The following is a 21,104-nucleotide window of genomic DNA, read 5'->3' on the forward strand; positions in this document are numbered from 1 at the left end:
AAAACAGAAGCCTGAACAGGCGCAGGGACATTATTTCATAAGGCAGGAGCTCTGCAGGAGAACACTCTGCCTCCCATTGTAATTTTAGCTATTCTTGGAAATTTCAAATAGCTGCATTGTATGAACAGAGCAGTCAAGGAATATAATATACGAGGAGAACAACCTTCTAGTCAATTCTAAATTTAACAGGCAACCAATGAAGTCAAGCAAGCACCAGACGTTTCTTAGTACATGTAAGTACCCCAGCAGCCACATGCTGTACCAGTTGGAGATTTTTCATGGATGAATTAGTGCCACCAGAAAGCTTTATACAGACCCCTCCTCTTGTTGCTTGAGGTCCCACTGAGATGATGCCTTCTGACCCACTCTGATCGAGCTGCGACTTTAAGACTCAGGTAATTGTCCCTTTGTAACCTAATCTCAGCCTTTAATAAGTGATGTGCTTGTGGGAGCTCACCCTGCTGAGCTGGTTCAGTTTGCCTCACAAAGACGGAACACGCAACATCCACCTAAGGCAAAGAAGACTATTGAGAATAACCAACAGCCGAGGAACCAGTCCCAGTTATCTAACAGTCTGCCACTTGGATACACCTGGCCATGAATCCTGAATAGTAAGTGCACTGCATTTGTAACAGTCCAGCTGTGTACAGACTGTGGTATTCACAACAGTGAATATTTAGCAGGTACACCTTATGTACACTATATGTAAACTTTGATGGCATCTAGGAAAAATGTTTCCCATTTAAAGTGTCTTTGTTACAATTTAATGTTTTAATTGGACGTCAATTGATAGTGTTCCAAAGATAGGTCATTGTTTACTGAAAGAATAAGGTGGTAAGGCCTATTTTGTGTGAGTGAACAGTTTCACCACGGCATTGATCTTTTTACTTAAACTTCCATTGTTAGCTTAGAGGCTTTAAAAATAGATGCATTTAAGTGGAATGTTGTAACCAGACATGTACACCTGAGGTGCCTGTGTTTTGATGACATCATTTCATCCCCAGTGACTATTTATTCAAGCTGCTTCTGATTGGAGATTCCGGAGTGGGCAAGTCCTGTCTGCTGCTGCGTTTTGCGGTAGGACATCTGCCAAATCCGGTCCTCCAGGATCAGGAGCACAGCCACAAGGATGAGAGAGATCACATGGCTAGATTGGGTCCTAGAGCCCATAGGCTTTGAGCACCTCTAGCTTATGAAAGAGGGAACGAGACTTAATTTATCAGAATTTGATTCAGAGGGTATCTTTGGTTTCAGTCCTATGTTTTGAAGTTATTTATAAATCTTATTTACAAAGAGCAAAACAGCATCAATTTTCTCAGAATGCAATGCAGGGCCCATCTAAGCAGTGAAAATGAATTTGTAGACCCCCAAGCACAGGGTCTTCTGACTGCATTCCAAACTGGGGGAGAAAGTATGAAAGCAAACTCCCCAGTGTATAAACCACATAGGCATTTTCCTCAGATCTGTCCACATACTGCACTTTCAGGATGACACTTACACAGAGAGCTACATCAGCACCATTGGGGTGGACTTCAAGATCAGGACTATTGAAATGGAGGGGAAGACTGTCAAGTTGCAAATCGTAAGTACCCTCAATAGATGACAGTATACATTTGCTGCTGGAAGCTTGCATTGTAACAATTCAATTTGTTTATGACAACCACAATAGGGGAGAAAATGGGTTGCTGTTTTTATTTTGTGGGCAGAATATCATCATCTCTAATTTGATATTTTATCCATATGTATATAGGCCAATCACAGGACCTAGAGATGGCACTCCTGGTTGAGGCTGGAACATTGCTCTTAGTGCAGCAGTTGGCTACATATGTTTTACAGAATGCACATTTTAGTGTGCTCTCTCCTAAATTGATGGAGGATGTTGCAGCAGTGGGAGGAGCCTATTTAAAAAACAAATAATTTAAATAAAAACTTGCATATGGCTGTGGTCCACTGGATATGAATGATTTCCGTGCTCTTCCTTGCAGTGGGACACAGCAGGTCAAGAGAGATTCAGAACCATCACATCCAGTTACTACAGAGGAGCCCATGGCATCATAATAGTCTATGATGTCACTGATCAGGTAGGGCAGCTATCACACTCTGATGGTAGAAAACAGAAACAACTATGCAAGAAAATTAAGAAATAGAAAAGTTCTGATACAATGGTGCATTTCGTGTGCTTAAAAGTGATATTTATGTGCATGCAATTCATCCCCAGGAGTCCTTTAACAACGTGAAGCAATGGCTGGAGGAGATTGATCGATATGCCTGTGAAAATGTTTCCAAGCTGCTGGTGGGGAACAAGAGTGATCTGGCTAACAAAAAAGTTGTTGACTTCACTACTGGAAAGGTACTAACAAATCGTCTTCATAATTAAAATACCTACCCTTCTGTACCACTCTTATAGCTGGTGAACTACATTAGGAAGTATAAAGAGATACTGCAGCAAAAGATAAAGAAGTGATATTTGACACATACATATATTTGTTGGAATAACCAAAATCCTTACAGATTGATAGGTTGATACAAAGTAACCTTTGTCTTTGCTCCCTGGCCTGCTTGTCCCAGGAATTTGCCATGTCACTTCAGGTTCCATTCCTGGAAACAAGTGCAAAGAATGCCAGTAATGTGGAAAAGGCTTTCCTGACCATGGCCACAGAAATCCAGAAGCGCCTGGGCAGCAGTGACGTTCAGAATGAGACTTCTAAAGTTAGCTCTAAAATCAACAGCGCCCCCCTGTGGCTTGGAGGAGAAAAGGCAGCAGCAGAGGACGTCAACTCTTGCTGTTGACCACACAGATAAGACCCAGACCCCAGCGTGAAGGATCGTGAAATCATGCTAAACTTAAACTTTTCCTATTGGTACCTAAATATTAATTTCTTTAAAAATTGATCTGTTTTCCTAATCACACCTTATAAATAAGTGTGTGATGTTTGCAGTTTCACCAGGATTCACAAAAGCCCATTATGCCATGACATTACAGAGATCAGAACAATTCCAATAGGAATCACATTGAATGCACAGGCTGAAACACCTTTATGATTTTGTCAAGTATGATGTCCAGACATAGAGTTCATAGAATTCCTACCAAAATGCCAGTTAGTTTGGTTCTTCATACAAATGTGTCCACATTATAGCATTAAAAAAACTCCTGGAAGAGAGGGGAGTGGGATTTTGAAAGGGGAGAGTGGTTTGTGTTTTTGGGTTTTCTTTATAACCCTAAATGACCAGTTCCAGATGATAACCAAACAGTCACCTGTTTAAAGATGTTTATTAGGGTGATTTCAGTCAGGTGACATCATTAAAATTCTATCCAAATAAGAGCACTCTGCTTGTATATTTCCACACAACGATACTGGTCAACATTAATTTTTCAGCTTATAATAATAATAATAATAATAATACATAAAATGTGGAGCCAATCAAATATCAGGGGAATGAATCAGTGACCTGAACACCAATTTTGGCCAGGTCACTGGGGCTAACACTCCTAATCTGTCGATAAGTGCCATTATTATATTACTCTCTCAAAATTTTAATGACCATGGCACATAAGGAATGCTGTTCAACACCTCATTTGAAAGAGTACTATAGTGCAGTGTCTCATCATTGCAGTAGGGCATTCACAGTTTTGCTATACAAAGGAAAGACTGCCTCCTGCTGGCACATCACTTCATCAACAACTCAGTTCATCCAAGAGGTCACCCATCCGAGTCCTATCAAAGCCCAGCATTTAGCTTCATCTACAATATCAAGAAAAGGCTGTGGGATGCCACAGCCACTGCTCTTAAGGGAAAATAGCAAGGATATGTTTAGTCCATTTTCTTTACCCTTTAGATAATCCTGTCTAAAAACATATATACAAGGCAATTTATATATCAGAGAAATAATAATACTGATTTTTTAACACGCCAACATTGAATATATTTTAATTACATTTTACAGACCATTTAGTTACAATTTACAGACATTTTTCCCTAAAACATAACATATGTGTTTACTTTTAGGAACAATATAATTTTAAAATGTGCATCAAAGTATATATTTAAATATGCTTTTCTATGTTTTACCATGTTATGAAGCACTTGAACCAAGGGCCTTGAGCTCATGGTTATGCAAACCCACAGGACTGACAATGTGGGCAAACACACACACACACACACACACACATGCATTAACACACACACATCACTTTCTCTTCCTGTTTCCCAAGCCATCAAAGTGCAGTGACATGGCCATGGCACAAGCACACTATCATAATCAAATTGTACTTGGCATTTTCTCCCAAGATCAGGCAACAGAATTATCAATTGATATATTTATGAAACATCAGCATAAAAACAAATAACAATGATCTACAAATTCCTGGTCCCTTTTAAGAAGCCAGACATCAAATCCCAGACATCAAAATCTCAGCCCAAGGGCATGCCTTGTGCATAATTCACAAGGTATTCCTTGATAAATTTTTACTAATCATGACTTATCAAACTTCTGAATGTACCTCTTAGACAAATGTATTGTGGCCACTTTATTGGGTACAACGGCTTGTTTATGCAAAAGGTCTGCTCCTCAAAACAACATCATATGGCTGAAACTCAATATATTAATCATGGTGAAGATGTTTAACGGTTGTTCAATTAAACATTATAAATGGGCAATACGTGATTATGATTGTGGTATGATTATAAATGGGCAAAATATGATTATGATTGTGGTATGATGGCTGGTGCCAAACCTAGTTGTTCCAGGATCTCAGAAACAGCTGCCCTCTTGGATTTTCATGCACTACAGTCTCTAGATTTTACAGAATGGTGTGATAAAAACATCCAGTGAGCGGCAATTCTGTGGGTGAAAACACCTTGTGAGAGAGGTCAGAGGAGAATGTGGAGACTTGTCCAAGCAAAGAAAAAGACCACAGATACTCACATAATACCTGTTTACAACAGTGGTGTGCAGACTGACATCTCTGTACGCACACACAACACATCAAACCTTGAAGCAGATGGACCACAGCAGCAGAAGACCACACCAGGTTCCACTCCTGTACTCTAAGTGCAGAATGGCCACGTGATCACCAAAAATAGACGATTGAAGACTGGAAAAATGAATTTCGATTTCTGCTGTGACATGCGGATGGTAGGGTCAGAATTTGGCGTAAACAGAATTAATCCATGGATCCATCCTGCCTTGTGTCAACGGTGCAGGCTGCTGCTGCTGGTGTAATGGTGTGGGGATTGTTTTCTTGTTCACATTAGGCCCCTTTATGCCAAATGAATATTATTAGAATGCCAGAGTATACCTAAGCATTGCTGCTGACCATGTGTATCTCTTTATGGTCGCAGTCTATCCATTTTTCAAATGGATACTTCCAGCAGGATAATGTGTCATGTCAACAAAGCATGACCATCCCAAGCTGGTTCCAAGAACATAACATAACTTTACTCCAATGGCCTGCACAGTCCCCAGATCTGAATTCAATAGAGCACTTCTGGGATAAGGTGGAACGGGAGGTTCACAGCATGAATGTGTGGCCAAAAAATCTGCAGGGACTGTGTGGTTCTCTTGAGTCAGCATAGACCAAAATCCATAAGGAATGTTTCCAGCACCTTTTATAATCCATGCAGCAAATATTTCTGGCAGTTCTGGAGGCAAAAGGGAGTCCTACCCAGTACTAGATAGGCATTCCTAATAAAGTGGCCAGTGACTGTATTTTGTAAATAAAAAAAAATTGTAAAACTTAATTGATGAAAACAAATTGCTGTTCAGTTGACTATATCAATCCAATGCAATAAGGTGATGTTCAACATGCACAAATATTATGGCATCAGGGTAGCTGCAGCATGTTATAATGTGATGGTCCCCTGAGTTACTGATTTTCTTAAATAGGGCCTGCCAGTCTTCTTTTCCTTTTGTCCACATAAAACAATGGCGATCACAAACAGCGTGTATATGTGTGTGTGTGTGTGTGTGCGTGCATAATATAATATAATATAATATAATATAATATAATATAATATAATATAATATAATATAATATAATATAATATAATATAATATAATATAATATTGTCAATAAATTAATTCATTTAATTTGTTTGAAAGCATATTGACTGGATGTAGACACTGGAAACTACAACATGGAAAATTTCGACGGAAATATTGGAGAGTCTAACGAAAGTTGGCTATTTTGGATGCTAATTAAAACTTTTACGACACTAGAAGGACGACTGAATCGTGATGTAACTTTAACTGAGTCTTTGGGGCATTGCCCTCACGAATAATGTCGACTTGTTGCTGTCGAAGGTCAGTAGTAAGTCCATTTCTATTAGACGAAATATTTTAAGTCCCACCTCTTTTGGTTACTCGATGCATCCCAGGATTTTCATTGCCTGACATCAAAGTCAATAAAAATGATTGTGGCCAATCAGTGACGTTTGTCCTTTTCACTCGCGTTCCTGCGACCGGTGGTTCTTATTCAAGATGTCGGCGGTGTCTATCTACCCCATGTGTGTCCGGGCGAGCCGGGGCCTCCTTAGGTTGGGCAACGGAATTAGAGGTGGTTCAACCCCCGCTGTGTTGGACTTGATTCGAACACTTTCTGCAGATCGCCCCGCAGGAGGGGAGAGTAGTGGCACTGGTGGATTAGCTCAAGCGATACTTCAAGAAAGGCTACTACAGCAGCAAAAGAGTCAGGTGAGCACCTGGTTGTATAGCACTGTACTGATACTAAAGGTTGTGGTTCAAAATGACATAGTCATTTAGCATTCCGAGATTTTTGCTAACTAGCGCTAGTTAACCGGCCAATTTGTAAGATAAGTGTACGTAAAAGCCAGCGAATATTATTAGCCAGCTAAACATCACTGTCAACAAATACAATCCAAGTCACTGGGCAGGGAATGCTAGCGAACCCTAGTCAGTTATGTTTTGGAACCAATGTTTCAACGTTAGCGTTACCTGCCACAGCATTGCATGAACAAGATTGAATGAATGGAGCCAGACAACTGCTTTTGCTGGCTGTCCATTTTAGCCCTGCTTTAGTCGTTATCATAAACCGACTATTGTCGAACTAGCTCGATGGTTATTCTAGTGAATGCCATGTCTGTGATTACTAAAATGTGTGATACTCTTCAGGGAGTACGCCTAAAACATGTGGTTAGATGGCTCACTGGCTGGCGACGTAAAAGTCATACCGGGCGATCGAACAGATATTTTACCTATACTGGTTATTAGCTAGGTAAACGCAATGTTATTTACTTTTCGTGATTGACAGACATTGTGTTTTTATCTGGCTGGATAGCTATGCGGGCAGCATTGCATTTTGGCGTTGTGTTATGGATGACAGACTTTCAATAAGTTAATTTAACTTGGATGTATTTAGCTGAATCCACATGTCATTTCCACGATCATAGCTCGTTGTAAAAGGACCAGCCTGATGATGACCAATTAATTAATGTGGCGGACATGTTTGCCAACGTTTCTGGGTAAATCCGATACCAGATTCCCTATGAAACTGTTCTAAGTGTTTATGAAAGCATTGTATATTTGACATTATGTAGACAGTTGTTTGACCTTCAAGCTGTTTCTTATGGTTCCCATTTGTAACTTATATTACAACCATGGAAGCCTGCCAGCTAGTTAGCATCAGCCTGAAGAGAGTGTAAAGAATCCCTGTTCTGATTGTGTTAGTGTTGGTGTGAGTTCAAGCTGAAGGAGGCATGTGTGGGTCGTAGGGACAGCCTCCTCCAGAGGGTGAGGGAGATGGAGACCCTGACAAGAAGCAACAGGACCAGTCCGAGGATAAAAAACAGAAGGAGAACACAGCCTATGCCAAAAAAGTGGTGCTGAGGCTTGCTGGGCTCATGGGGCTCGGAAGTGCGGTCGGGATGGTGTACATATTTGGTAAGTCATCTCTGTCTTTCTTTCTCGCACCCCTGTGCTCTCTGCTGTATAATATCTGAGAATGGCTTATTCAAAGGTGTATTAGAACTAGATAAATGAAACTTTATTTGTAAATGGCATTACCAATTCATATTGCAGGAGTAGGCAACCCTGGTCCTAGACTGCTATAGATGTTCCTGGTTTTTTGCTCTCCTCAAACCTATAACTATTTAACTGGATTAATTATTAGGCTGAATGAACACAGGTAACCATGTGCTTGAGGTACTCAGCGTTTTGCCAGTTAGGTTACGAATATTCAGACGCAGACTCTTAATTAATCTATCAATCTCTCCCGATCTAGCTTGAATGGAACATAGCGACCCAGGCATAGCAATTTCAGCAATTTCATGTTGCACCACTTGTAGGTCGTAAGCCACAAATTTGTAACTGTAAAATTTGTTGCAAATAACTTGTGGAATGTGGAGCCATATAAAGGAGCACGACTGAAATAAGGGGTCATGTACGGATGGTGTTTAGCATTTGTGGCCGCCTTCGGATTTATTTAGGCTACAGTATTCCTGGTTGAACATTGCAAATGAAAATGTACTGGACAGTATATCGATCTATATGCTGCAATTCACTGTGTTACTGTGTAAATGACAAGTACAGATGATGTGAAGCATTTGGCCTAGAAGCACATACTTCTAAATGGACTTTCGGCAATTTTTTTGTCAATTTGCAAAATGGTTAAGTAGTGTATTTAAATCTAGTGCTGCAGCCTAAAATTTTGACAGTTGTTTTCTGTTTATTTTAATGTGGGGGTAAAACTGTCTGATTGATATTTAAGCAAAATATCTCAGCCTTTTCTTTATCTGTTGTGTTGTCTGAAACCTCCAAGAGAGTGAAACTGATTGTACTCCCATTGCTGCTGGCTATGAATTTGCATTCTTGTGTGATTTATGAGTAATATAACATTCAAAAATAAATTCTTGTAAGCACTGCAGATTTTGTTCTGAATACACATATTAAAAAGTATAAGTAATCTAAACATTAACAGTATGGAAACATGTTTACCTTGATTTTTCTTGCCCACATTCATGAAACTATAGGCTGTAGGTTAATGAATGTCAGACATTGCCAGACAGTGTGTGAAGACATGTCAGTAAAACAAGCTTTTTTTCCCCTTGGCTCCAAATTGCTGTGTGTATGTGATTTTGTTTTGCTGAAAATAATTAAGAGGGCCCTGTCACGCCACTTTTGATCCGGGCTGCAAAAATGATCCAGGTGACGCAATGACATTCTAAAACAGTTGTTATACCCATTGTGACATAGCCTACTTAAAGTTTCATTGCAACGTCCGTTGCTATGCCGACGCTGTCAGCCTCGCTACATTCTTTGGCGGTAAAGAGTCTAAGACAACTCAGCTATTTCTCTGGTTTAATGGGTTATTTTCCAGCCTGAAATGCGATCGTATTAGTATTTACCGAAAAAATCTTAACACTAAGCTTTAATACTTACATAATTCTTGCTAACTATCTTGCACAATACATATCAGTGTGCTGATATTGCTACTGTAATGGAGTGAAGTGTGTACCTTCTCAGACAGAAGATATTCTGAAAATAACTTTCCTTGCAATGTAACCTTGTAGCCTAAAAGTAACCTTGACTGTTTCACCAAAAATAAATATGTATCCTGAAATGATAATAGATCATAAGTCTTATTTGTCAGAGACCCTTGAATTAAAACATTGAACCTGGAGGTCGTGGTGTCTTGTATCACCTAGTGTCTTAATTCAGATTTTCTGCTTATTTGCAGGTAGCAATTCAGTCGATGAACAAGGAAACAAGGTATGTTCCATTCAAAACCATTTGGACTGTTTTTTTTTTTCCCCCAAGAAGTCGGTGTTCTAGAACTTCATTGCTTTCAACATTAGAATGTTCCGTTAAGAACATTACCAGTGGTTTGCATCGAGTCGCAGGCTTCAGACAGTCGCCGAATTCAAGGGATTCAAGGGATTTGTGTGAGTGCCAAGTTCCCTCGTTCCCAGCCCCTGTACTGTCCTAGCACACTTCACACATAAGTATCGCCTACTTTACAGCCTTGGTCCTGGTTCTGCGAGAGTGGAAGTGGGAGATCCATCAAAGGGCACGCTTCTTTTGATAGTGCACCAGTATGCTCGCCTTGGCTCCCTTTGTTGCCTTGGGTTGGAGTATAGAGTTGAACTCGTGTCAGTAGCAATTAATAGGTTGGCATGAGGATGTGTGCCTCCTCACCTGTTTTATCAAAGGGCACACTTCTCATCCTTGTGCAAAGGCATGTGTCAGCCAGACAGGACCTGGATTCTGGAGTGTGGAAGGGGACACATGAACATCAAAGGGCACACTTCTCACCTGTTTTATCAAAGGGCACACTTCCCATTATAGTGTGAAGGAAACATGCCAAGTAGACAGGGTCTAAACTTTGGAGTGTGGAAGGGGACGCGTGAACTTCAAAGGGCACACTTCTCATTATAGTGCGAAGAGAATATTCCAAGGAGACTGGATCCAGATTCTGGGGTGTGGAAGGGGACACATGAACATCAAAGGACACACTTCCCATTATAGTGTGAAGGGAATATGCCAAGGAGACAGCGTCTGTATTCTCAGGTGTGGAAGGGGACACATGAACTTCAAAGGGCACACTTCCCATTATTGTGCTAAGGGAATATGCAGAGTAGCCACGGCCCAGACTTTGGGGTGTGGAAGGAGACACAGCCATCAAAGAGGACCCTTCTCGCTGTGGTATTGTTGGAGTGTGCCAAGCCGGGTCTCTGGGTGGAAAGGAGGATGTGGCCTTGTTGGAAACGGCTCAGTGTTGCCCTGAGAGAAAGCCACAGGCCTTGATCTCATATTTACAGCTTCCTCTCAGGAACTGGCTCCAGTTGTCCAATTAAAGTCAAATGAAACTTTTTTTGGGCACTTTTCATCCATCTTCTGGAGTTCAGTATGCTTTCACGGTGCAGCAGTGTCAAAAAGCAACATAATAGAGAAAAAGAAATAGGCCTATACAGTAGAATATACGGGGAGCGGGGCATATTGCTCTGAAATTTGTGTTTTTCAGTAATGCAAAGGTGGTTCAGTCAGTTTCATTTCTATCTAGTCTTATATATCCCGCCATCAAGGACACATGGCCTGTAGGTTAACTGCAGGGCTGCTCATGAATTAGGTTAAGTGCAGCCCAGCTGGGGGGTTCATTTTGAGCAGTCTGTACGGCAGTCCTCTCAAACCCATCATCTACTGTACGAATGCCCCTGTGCAGATGCCTGTTCGATTCCATGCCTGCGCTTTTAATTTCGTTACAGCACTTCGTGTAGTGCAGTGATGGGCAATTCCATTCCTGCAGGGCCAGTTTGTGTGCTGGTTTTCATTGTCACCAGTTATACTGGACAACTGAGCTAATTAACTCAATGTACCTATGCCGGTTTAACTGTAGATTAGACCACAATAGGATGCTTCATTTTGGCACACTGGAACATACAGTCTTCAGCTGTCATTTATGAACTTATAAAAATGTGTATAAATATCAATGACCAAAACACTGGGTTAACTAAATAATTAATAGCAAAAGCTGGCATGAAATCCAGAATTGGATATGGCCCTCTTTGCCCACCCCTGCTGCAGTGTGATCTCATCTCTGTCTGTAACCCTACTTTCCCTTGTCTGAATAAAGTCAAAAATACATGTGGAGGGGAGACTCTCCTCTCTTTTTTAAAATGAGAAAGTAAAGTGAAGATTTTAAAAAAATGTTTTAATAGTATGATTTAGTGTTATTCTTTATGAATATTTTCTGGGTTTTTAAAAATATTATTCAAGTTTTAGTGCATATTTCAGATCGGATTCAAATTAGTTGAATGTTATTTTGCTTGGAGCTGTTTCATATGGCATAGGCTATCCTTGCGTGTAAATATGGCTTCATGTTAATACCTTAAATAAAAGAAAAGATTTCAGACTTACCTTGTTCTACATTATTTAAGCGCAATGTTTCATGTCAGTAAGTATCGGTAGGCGATGTTTAAATACTGCTACAGTTGCTTGCAGCCTGATCCCTCTGGATTATTATAATCAGAGTGTTTAGTTTGAGGGGATCATAAGAGTGCAATGTTTAATGCAACACTTCCTGTTCATAAAGTACACTTGGCTCCTTTTGACTGTAAAAATATTACATGGAGCCAGAAATATGACTGGCTTCTAGCAAGCTGCTTCATTCCTGCACATGGGCAAGTTTTACTGTCTAACTGCACAGTTCTGTACTGAAAAAGTACAATGAAAAAAGAGACAGGAGGCTCACATAGCAGGTGATTGTATGTGCTTTATGTGATCAAAACCTTGACCAATAAGCATACAATTACCTGCTATGTCAGCCTCCTGTCTCTTTTTCCAGTGTGATTTTTGAGCCCCATGTGGAGGTGGAGTGTCTGTGAAGCTTTATCATTTTACTACCTGAAAAGCGGCCGTGGGAACATCCCTGCCACCTCCAGAATGGAAGTGAAGGGGTGTTGTAAGGGTGCGTGGGAGTTGGGGGACCAGGCCGAGAGCGGTCCTGCCTTAGCCTGGTGTGAGGTTATAAACCGGGCCCGGGAACAGGGCTCGCCCCCAGAGATTCCCAGAGCCAACCCCCCCTCCACCTTCAGCGACATCCCTGTGCGAATTGAGCGGGACTGTGCCTAAATGAGCGTTCACATGCCCTTCTCAGAGTCAGCCCCCGCCCGTTTATACCCTGGTCCCACGCTCGCTTCGGTACATTCACACAGTAAATGATCGCACCTGGGCCTTAGCATTTGGGTGCAATGGTGAATTATCCCTGTATTTAACAGCATTGTTCAAATTAGTTTCCCAGTAGTAGAGTGATTGGTTAGTAGTGGGTTAGTTTAACTCGTGCAGGAATTAACATAATCAGCAGAACCACCCCTTAAAAATAAAATGAATCTTTCAGCAAGGCAGTGACCCCAGGTGTGCAAAATGATCCAAGTGTAGCTAGCACAAGGCAATAGCCATAACCTTTAAAGATCAATTTTTACTGTTACTTGTACAGTTTAACATTTGATTATGTGAAAATGAAGTGAAAATGTCAGATTATGGCCAGCGGTGCTGTAGATTTCTCATAACCTTAATTCCCCCATTTGTCATCCATGATGCCAAGCGATCTATACTTACAGCTGCTGTGTAAATTACATGAGAGGTTTTCACCGTTGCTATTTGCCTGAACTTCTCTGCACGCAAAACCCTTCAAATCATTGGCAAATAGCTTGGGACCTTTAAGTTATAAAGTGGGATTCATCGGGTGTCCTGCAAAAGTATTGACCTGGCTATCGGTCCGAATTCTGAAAGTTCAAACTTAGAACACTTGAACAAAGAAGTGGAGGTGCAGTATGACCACTATGGTCCTGCAAATGGTCCACTATGGTCCTTATGGTTTATTCAATGAAGCATTTTCTTCAGCGTGGAATGTTATGTGAAGGCACTCTTTATGCACTAGAATCCCTGTTCCTGCTTGTGACGTATTTTGGATAGGTCTTGACTATTAAGGAATAGTTTCTTATCTTGCCTCCGGTTGAGAATGTTATCATTATGCGTGATTCCCACTCAGTACACATGTGCATATAGTGAGGCCTGAGGTTGCTCACTGTGGTCTGGTTAGGGAATCCTATCTCCATTCATTTACCCTTGCACATATAACTAGTCTCAAGGGCCCATCTAATTAAAAAAATACTTTTTTTCCATGGACTTGAAGGCTTTGCCTGCTGTGTGGAAGTTAGTTTATTTTCCTTGGGCAGCACACACTGTTAATGAGAGAGCAGAACGAAGACAAATCCTTCCTGCCTTTCCACTTGTGATGGCAGTTAATTTAAAAGCAAGAGTGAATATCTGATGTTGGTCTAAATGTTGTCTAAATCTTTTGAGACTCATCAGTTAGTGCAACAGAAACATTCTCCTTGAATAAGCTTTAATAAGTCATTAATTGATTTTGTTTTGTCCGGAAAACATTAAAATCTTTTGCCAGGCGCAGCCGCACCAGTTATAGCAAGGCAAACCTGGGTGAGACATACAAGAAATCTGCTGCAAAAATGAGTTTAACTTTGTGCATGGTGCTATTGATCATGCTAGACAAATGCTAAGTGAACTACGGTCTCAAACCAGTGACTTCCTCCTTCAGCCAACCAGCAGAGGGCAGAGATACCTCATTTTACACTGACCCCCAGTGAAATCTGGATAGGCCGTCAGCATTGTAACTCACAGCACTCAGTTTGCGCATTGTGGAATTCCTGTTGCAGCTCTCGTACATTTAGCATCCTTTTCCTCCAGAATCCTATAGAAATAAGTGCTCAAATTTGATCTGACCAGAAGGAATATTACTGTGTTTTATTGAATTGTAATGTAATGAATTAAAATGTTTATTGTGAATTGTCCGGTCTTGAGATTTAGGTTTGTCATTGATTCACCACAAGGGGGCTCTGCAGCGTAGTCTTTGGAGGTGCATGAAAAGCACCTCTGGTCATAATCATTTTTTGGTCCTTCCCACTTCCTGTTAGTGGAACATTGGCATGGTCACTCAGAGCATCATCTGTTACTAGTGTCACAGAAAGAAATATCAGCTTTCATGTTTGATAATAGTTTGTTTCTTGCTGAGTAGATAACAGGTCCTCTTTGTAAGCTGATAGAAATTACAGGGAAAATATGAGTGACACACCAGACTTTGAGGGTCATGAATACAGTCACACTCTGGGGCACACATATGCTCACTTGTACATGTGCGGACACACGCATGTGCACACGCGGGCTAAGAAGCACCTGATGGTGAAGAATCGAAATGGCACGTCCGCACACGCACGGGGGTGCTCACGCAAGGCTCCTCCCCTCCGTTGTCACGGTAGCCCCTCTGTGCAGCATGTGGTGTTGGGAGGGAAGCTGTGCTGTGCAGACCCCCAGGTGGGCCTCCGACTCGCTGGCAGACGCGGCTGAATATTCATCAGCCCGGAGATTAATTTGGCTGGTAATTGGTGGGAAGGAGCGGCGCACACTGCAGACGTGTGACTGCGTAAACATGGGGGGAGGAGCGAGTGCAAGGCAGAGCAGGGTCTCACACACACACACATACGCACACACATACACACACACGCACACACACACACACATGCGCGCACACACATGCACGCACACACACACACACACATACACACACACGCACACATGCGCGCGCGCACGCACATGCACACACACACACACACAGTCATGCACACACATGCACATGCACACACACACGCAAACATGCACACACGCACACACATACACACACACACACACACACACACACATGCGCGCACGCGCACACACACACATACACACACACGCACACACATGTGCGCACATGCACACACACACACACACACAGACACGCACACACATGCGCGCACACACACACACACACATGCGCACACACACAGACACGCACACACATGCGTGCACACACACATGCACACACACACACGCGCACACACGCGCAGACACACACACGTACGCACACACACACACGCATATGCACGCATGCATATACGGACACGCACTTACATACTCATCTCTTTGACATAGGCTATACCAAATGGTAGGCTGGCTTCCACTGAGTCCTTGCAGAACTCAGCACTGGCTTCTCTTAATTATAATCCTGTTATACTGTATTAATTGTGTTATAAAGCTTTGCATCGAATCTGCTATCAATCTGTTTTCTGATAGTCTTCTCTTGTTGACATTTTAAATAACTTTCATATTCAGACAAGTCTAGTCCTTGAAATTCCTTGCATCTCTACCAAACAAACCTGCTTCTCATTTCTCGGTGCTACAGACGTGGAATAATCTCCTAGTCACAATGAGCTTAGATTGCCTTGTCCCTTGGAGTTCTTTCAATTCCTTAATTAAAGACCTGTGTACAAAGGATTCTGCATTTACTTTGAGTTAAATTGATTGCATTTATTTGTTTCTTTTATGTGCTTATGTTTCTTGTTGTGTTTTCTGATTTCCTATTGCATTAAACACATGATTGTTGTATGTAGCCTGTGTATTTACTAGCTCCCTTGAGAGAGACCTTGGTCTCAGTGGGACTACCCTGTTAAAACGAAGGTTAAAAAAATCACACGCACATACTTGCAAAGGCAAAGTTGCTTACATACAGTACATTTGTATGGATCTTGCACACAAAGGTTTTTTAATGGAAAAGGTTTGCGGTCTGATGCCGTGGTTACAACTGGACCAGATTTGTGTGGGTTTGAAACCCGGGCCATGCTTGATTAAGCGATTTTAATTTGGTACTCCCAGAAAAGACACATCTTTGTGAACGGATTATTTCTGATTGTTTGCTCCTTTCAGGAAAATAAACGATTACATCTTTGTTTCCATTATCTCCGTCCCACTCCAAATCCTCAGTCTTACGCTTTCGCTCCAAACTCGCCACACGCAGCCGTAAGCATAACCACAACAGTTGCACAAAGAGAAAGGCCCCACTGAGCCGAAGTCGGTGCTTTTGGGCACTCTCTCTCTCTGTGCCCCACGTCCCGACACCGAGCGCCTGCTTGTTGTTAAGACAAGCTGGCGCATACCTGAAAAGCACATTCCGAGGGATGATGCAAGAGCGCCCAGACCGCAGAGCGCCAGTTCTGTCATTCATTGTTTCAGCCACACACGTTCGGGCCACATGAGAACACGGCCCTTTAATCAGGGAATTCTCATTCTGTTTCTACGCACATAAAACATGGAGCCCTCTCTCATACTCTGTCTCATCTCTCCTTACAGATTCCAGATGAGTTTGATAGTGGTGAGTAATACTTTTTTTTCCCCCCTTGTTAATTATAGTAACATGTAAACTGCTGTTTTTTTACATAGTGAAATTGTCCCGCAGTATTGTCTGTCGGTATATGAGGTTGTGGGAGGGGAAGCTGGGGTTTTACTCTCTGGTTGCGGTCATGCCTGCGAGCAGCTGGGGAGCGCGCGTCTTTATGCGTGATGGCGTGTGCGCGGTGTGCGACCGCACGCTTTGGGAATGATTTATCCCTCCTGGAAATGTGTGCAGCCCCCCCATCCCTCCAGCCACACCCCAGAAGGCGAGCTGCTGGCCAGGGCCTTCTGCCTTTATGAAGCCCTTAGAGCCCTCTGGCAGTATTCGACCAGTCCAGCACCCATTTCCATTTCTATAGCCCTCAATATGCTGTGCGCTCACACACACGCACATATGCTCTCGCACCCTCACACGCACATACACACGCGCACACATACACATACGCGCACACACACATGCTCACGCACCCTGAAACACACATTCACATGCTCACACACCTTCACATGCACACACACACATGCTCACAAACCCTCACACACACACACACGCACATGCACACGCACCCTCACACAAACACACACACATACGCACACGCACACACACACACACACTCGCCTTCTGGCCGGCCGGTGTAATTGTGGCCCTGTCAGGGGGGTACCATGATGGATAGGCTTGTGGTGATCTGCCACTCCTCCAGTCCCTCACCCCCAAGCCAAGAGGGTGCCAACCGGGCTCTATTCCTCCACCAAATGCCACCCAGTCCCCCAGCATGCCCTCCATCATCCGTCATCCTTAAAACTGTCCCCGCGGAAAACAGACAGAGCCCAAGCTGCTGCCCACCCACCCCTCTGCTCAGCAGAGCTGTGCCCTGTCTGGTGCCCCCTGGGCACCATGTCTGTAGTGTGGTGAGATGGCTGGTAAGATGCTGTGTGTACATGGATAAACTACAGCACGTTCATCTGCAGTTAGCAGCCATGAAAGGGTTTGGCCATGTGAGCGTATGGCTGGATTTTTTATGTTGTATCCTATAGGTTGCTTCACTACCCCCAATTCAATCAAATGACTGGCTAGGCCTTTGGCGTGTTTTTGAGAGAAAGTCAGGAAAACCATTTTGCTACCCCAACTGTCTTGTGAGGTCAAATGTTGGTCTTTATCCGTTTATCTGATGTCACATGACTGCAGATGATTTTTTAAAATCTTCTATGTGTTTGCAATGGCGGGCCTGACTTGGTCAGGGCAGGAACATAGCATGTTCCAGAACACATGCCCGTGGATGTGTGTTGTCCCTATGAACCCGTATCCTGAGCACCTCTTGAGTCTGGGTCCTTTAAAGGCTTCTTCCTACGTCCCATCCAGGGAGTTTTCCTTGCCACTGTTGTTTGCTGTTAGTTTGCTTTGTGGAGGTTCAGCCTGGGGTGTACTGTTCAGTATTGGGACAAATCCTTTGTAAATCGGGCTGTACAGATACATTTTGAATTGATTTGATTTGTACCGATCAGTAGTCCATACTTAAGCAGCTCTTGCAAAGTGGTCCTCTGCTTGCCTGTTTTGGGTCCCCCCTTCACTCAAATCCTGGGTTCTCCGTAGTCAAGATCAGGACAAAATCAGAACTGCTAAGGTGCAAAGGAACCTGCACTTTCCTTCTTCCTTGCATATGCAAACACAGTGAAATTCTGCTCGTGGATGCTTCTGGAGTGCCCTTTCCACTCGGTAGGGCATGGGAGCCGAACGGAGGGGCCAGTCCCGGCTGTGTGCGGCTCGCGGCGTGGTAACATCAGGTGCCCCGACTCAGCATTAGCCATTCCACCCCTGCTCGCCCTCGCCCTGGAGTCAAGCGCTAAAGACCTCTGCTCTCATTCCCTCTGGGCATTGGCGGGGGGCGTGGGAGCCTAATTCATGCGGGGAGGGGATGGAAATTCCACCGTGCACATGTCATATCTGAAAGCGTGTTGGTATTGGTGTATGTTTCTGTCTTATGATATGAGTTGTTAAGTTAAGGAGAGCTAGTGTTGTATTGAAGAGTTGTCCTTCAAATTTGAGTTTTTTATTTATTTTGTTTTTTACTTTTTGATGGAGGAGTCATTTGTCTCACCTGAACACTTGCTTTTTCAGTTTTTATTTTTATAGCACCAATGATAATATAATTACCATTTTATAGCAGCCCATATGCTACACCATATGCATAATAGTGTGTTACAAAGACAAACTCACTTTACTTTATAAGACTGTTTAGGCTGCGCTTTTCTCAATATGTTGTGTGAACAACCTTGTATTGTTTAGAGAGTTTCAAAGCTAACTTGCGACCCAGGTCCACAATTAGATTGTGGGTGCCTGATCATCTAGTGGGGGTTGTTAGTGAGGGATGAGGTAATGTTCTCACAGCCGAGAGAAAGCCTTCCTTCCCTGAGTAATGCACTGGCACGGTTCAGATTGGAAGTCGGACCACTTGGCCTGTTTGTGCACTAGAACAGTGCCTTAACAGGATGAGCCACCCCGCTGCCTTTCTGCTTATATTTCTGAGAAGCTAAATTGTTGTACATTTCTCTGCTGGCTGTATGGGCTGTCTGGCCAGAAGCTTCGGCAAACACGCGCTCTCTCGACTCCATAATGAAATGGCCGCAGAACGGAGGAGTGGAGTGCGGGGGTGTTGCTACAAAGCTATGTTAATCTTTTTTTTTTCTTTTTGGGTAGAGAGAGAGAGAGACAGCTGTGGCGTTTTATTAGCGCTGATTTAAAACGAGCCGGAGGAGCAGGCCGTCTAAACGCGGAACAATCGGACGCTGATGTAATAATCACATAATTAATTCCACCCGTTCCCCCCGGTCCCCACTGGCCCATCTCTCTCCCAGCCGATTCATTACCCAGGGGCCCGGAGAGCCACTGCCCAACGCTAATACGCCAACACCATTCTGCTCCATAATGAAGGGTAATGATGACCTTAGGGGCCGGGGTAAAACGCCTCGGCCCCCACGGGAGTGCGCAGGCAGGCTCCTTCCAGGCTTCCAAGCTGCCCTCCCGCGCTACGCTCCCTCGGCTGACAGACGGCGAGCGGGGGGGGCGGGGGGGGGGGCACAAATGGGACTCATTTTGCGGATCGGCCCTTGGGGAACGGGAACAAGGGTCCAGCATGCAAACAGGAGAGACCCGGAGCCCCCATTCCCACGCCAAGTAACGGCATCCGGAGTGATTGAGGAGCGCGGCGCCGGCCCTGGCGCGGGTGGCATACGCGGCAGGCGGGCGACAGGCGGGCAGCCCCAGCGCTCCCTCCCCTGGCTCCAGGGCGTCAGCGGCACTCTCTGCCTGTGCCGCTGTGTTCCTCGGCTCTGTCAGTGTTCACAGAACCGTGCAATGGGAGCGTGGTGGATTCAGTTAGCTACACTGTGACACCTTGGAATGCAACTTCTGAAATTGTACACATATGGCACGCTTATGTCTGTGTACAAATTCCACGTCACTGAGTTTTGTTGGGAAAATTTCAGTTACTTCAGGCGCCCTGATGGGAACTCATGTGACCTTGAAAAACACGTTTTCGTATTTCCTGTCAAGTCATTGTGCAAAAAAGTCGGCTCAACGCCCTCGCGACTGAATCAAGGAAATGATCGAGAATCCCTGGGGTAACCAGAAGGCGTTATCTCTCCAGTAGCCTGAAGGAACTCCTTTCCCTCCTACACTCTTTTTAGGTGGTAAACACACACTTTTGTTAGAGAGAGTCACTTACAAGGACATGGTCAAATGTCCTTGTAAGTGAGTTTTTACCCCTGTTTTTGAGAAGAGCATTTGATACCGCCGTGCCACTGAAAGAGTTATGCCTCTGCGTGGACAAAGAGCGCAGCCCAACCAGACAAAGCTCAAAACAAACAAACACTGCTGTGGTCGGCCGGACCCGCCTGGTGCTCTAAGAACAGAAGGACGGGGGGTCGCGCTGACTTTTTTGTCTTTCTCCGGGCCCCTCCAAGAGGGCCTCGCCGGGCGACTGTTCATCACACCCCAAAGAAAAGGGGATTGACAAGCCCAAAAAAAGCAAGAACCCCGAAGAATAGAGGAGAAGAAAGGCAATTGAGTAATAATGGCCTTTGGCAAACACAGTGAGCATATGCCACCCCGGTGGAGGGTGAAAGGGGACTTTTGTTAGAGTCCAGAGGCCTGGCTATCGATCTGCTGTGGTAGCCCCCCCTCGCATGCACACACACACACACACACACACACACACACACGCACGCACGCACACACACGGTTTAAACATACATCTCTCTGGAGTCCTAACAGCCCCACTGTGGAGCAACAATGGGATGGCTCTCCATTACAACTGCAAATAGGGTTAGGGACGAGGGCTTTGCCGAGACCAGAGAGGTCCTTTCCCTTC

At 43.7% G+C, this 21,104-nt stretch overlaps 2 protein-coding genes across 3 annotated transcripts in view; both read left to right on the forward strand.

The window, feature by feature from the left end:
- On the forward strand, window positions 1-3,438 carry zgc:171927 (uncharacterized protein LOC100124616 homolog). Of its 2 annotated transcripts, XM_035385833.1 has the most exons (7): window positions 1-233; window positions 337-611; window positions 1,005-1,077; window positions 1,487-1,582; window positions 1,986-2,081; window positions 2,219-2,350; window positions 2,569-3,438. In XM_035385833.1, exons 2-7 carry the CDS (start codon window positions 598-600, stop codon window positions 2,788-2,790), a joined length of 633 nt encoding a protein of 210 aa, XP_035241724.1. In that variant the 5' UTR covers window positions 1-233; window positions 337-597; the 3' UTR covers window positions 2,791-3,438. The 2 variants fall into 2 exon arrangements, with proteins under 2 accessions (XP_035241724.1, XP_035241723.1); XM_035385832.1 differs by having other exon boundaries at window positions 1-611.
- Window positions 3,439-6,480: 3,042 nt separating this feature from the next.
- Window positions 6,481-21,104, forward strand: part of timm50 (translocase of inner mitochondrial membrane 50 homolog (S. cerevisiae)) — a 29,079-nt gene continuing 14,455 nt past the window's right edge. The window contains exons 1-4 of the mRNA XM_035385829.1: window positions 6,481-6,693; window positions 7,731-7,899; window positions 9,695-9,726; window positions 16,699-16,720. Coding sequence (XP_035241720.1) covers window positions 6,481-6,693; window positions 7,731-7,899; window positions 9,695-9,726; window positions 16,699-16,720 — 436 coding nt within the window. The remainder of the gene's footprint in view (window positions 6,694-7,730; window positions 7,900-9,694; window positions 9,727-16,698; window positions 16,721-21,104) is intronic.

Source organism: Anguilla anguilla, chromosome 12 (genome assembly GCF_013347855.1).
Source record: "Anguilla anguilla isolate fAngAng1 chromosome 12, fAngAng1.pri, whole genome shotgun sequence".
Taxonomy (NCBI): Eukaryota; Metazoa; Chordata; class Actinopteri; order Anguilliformes; family Anguillidae; genus Anguilla; species Anguilla anguilla.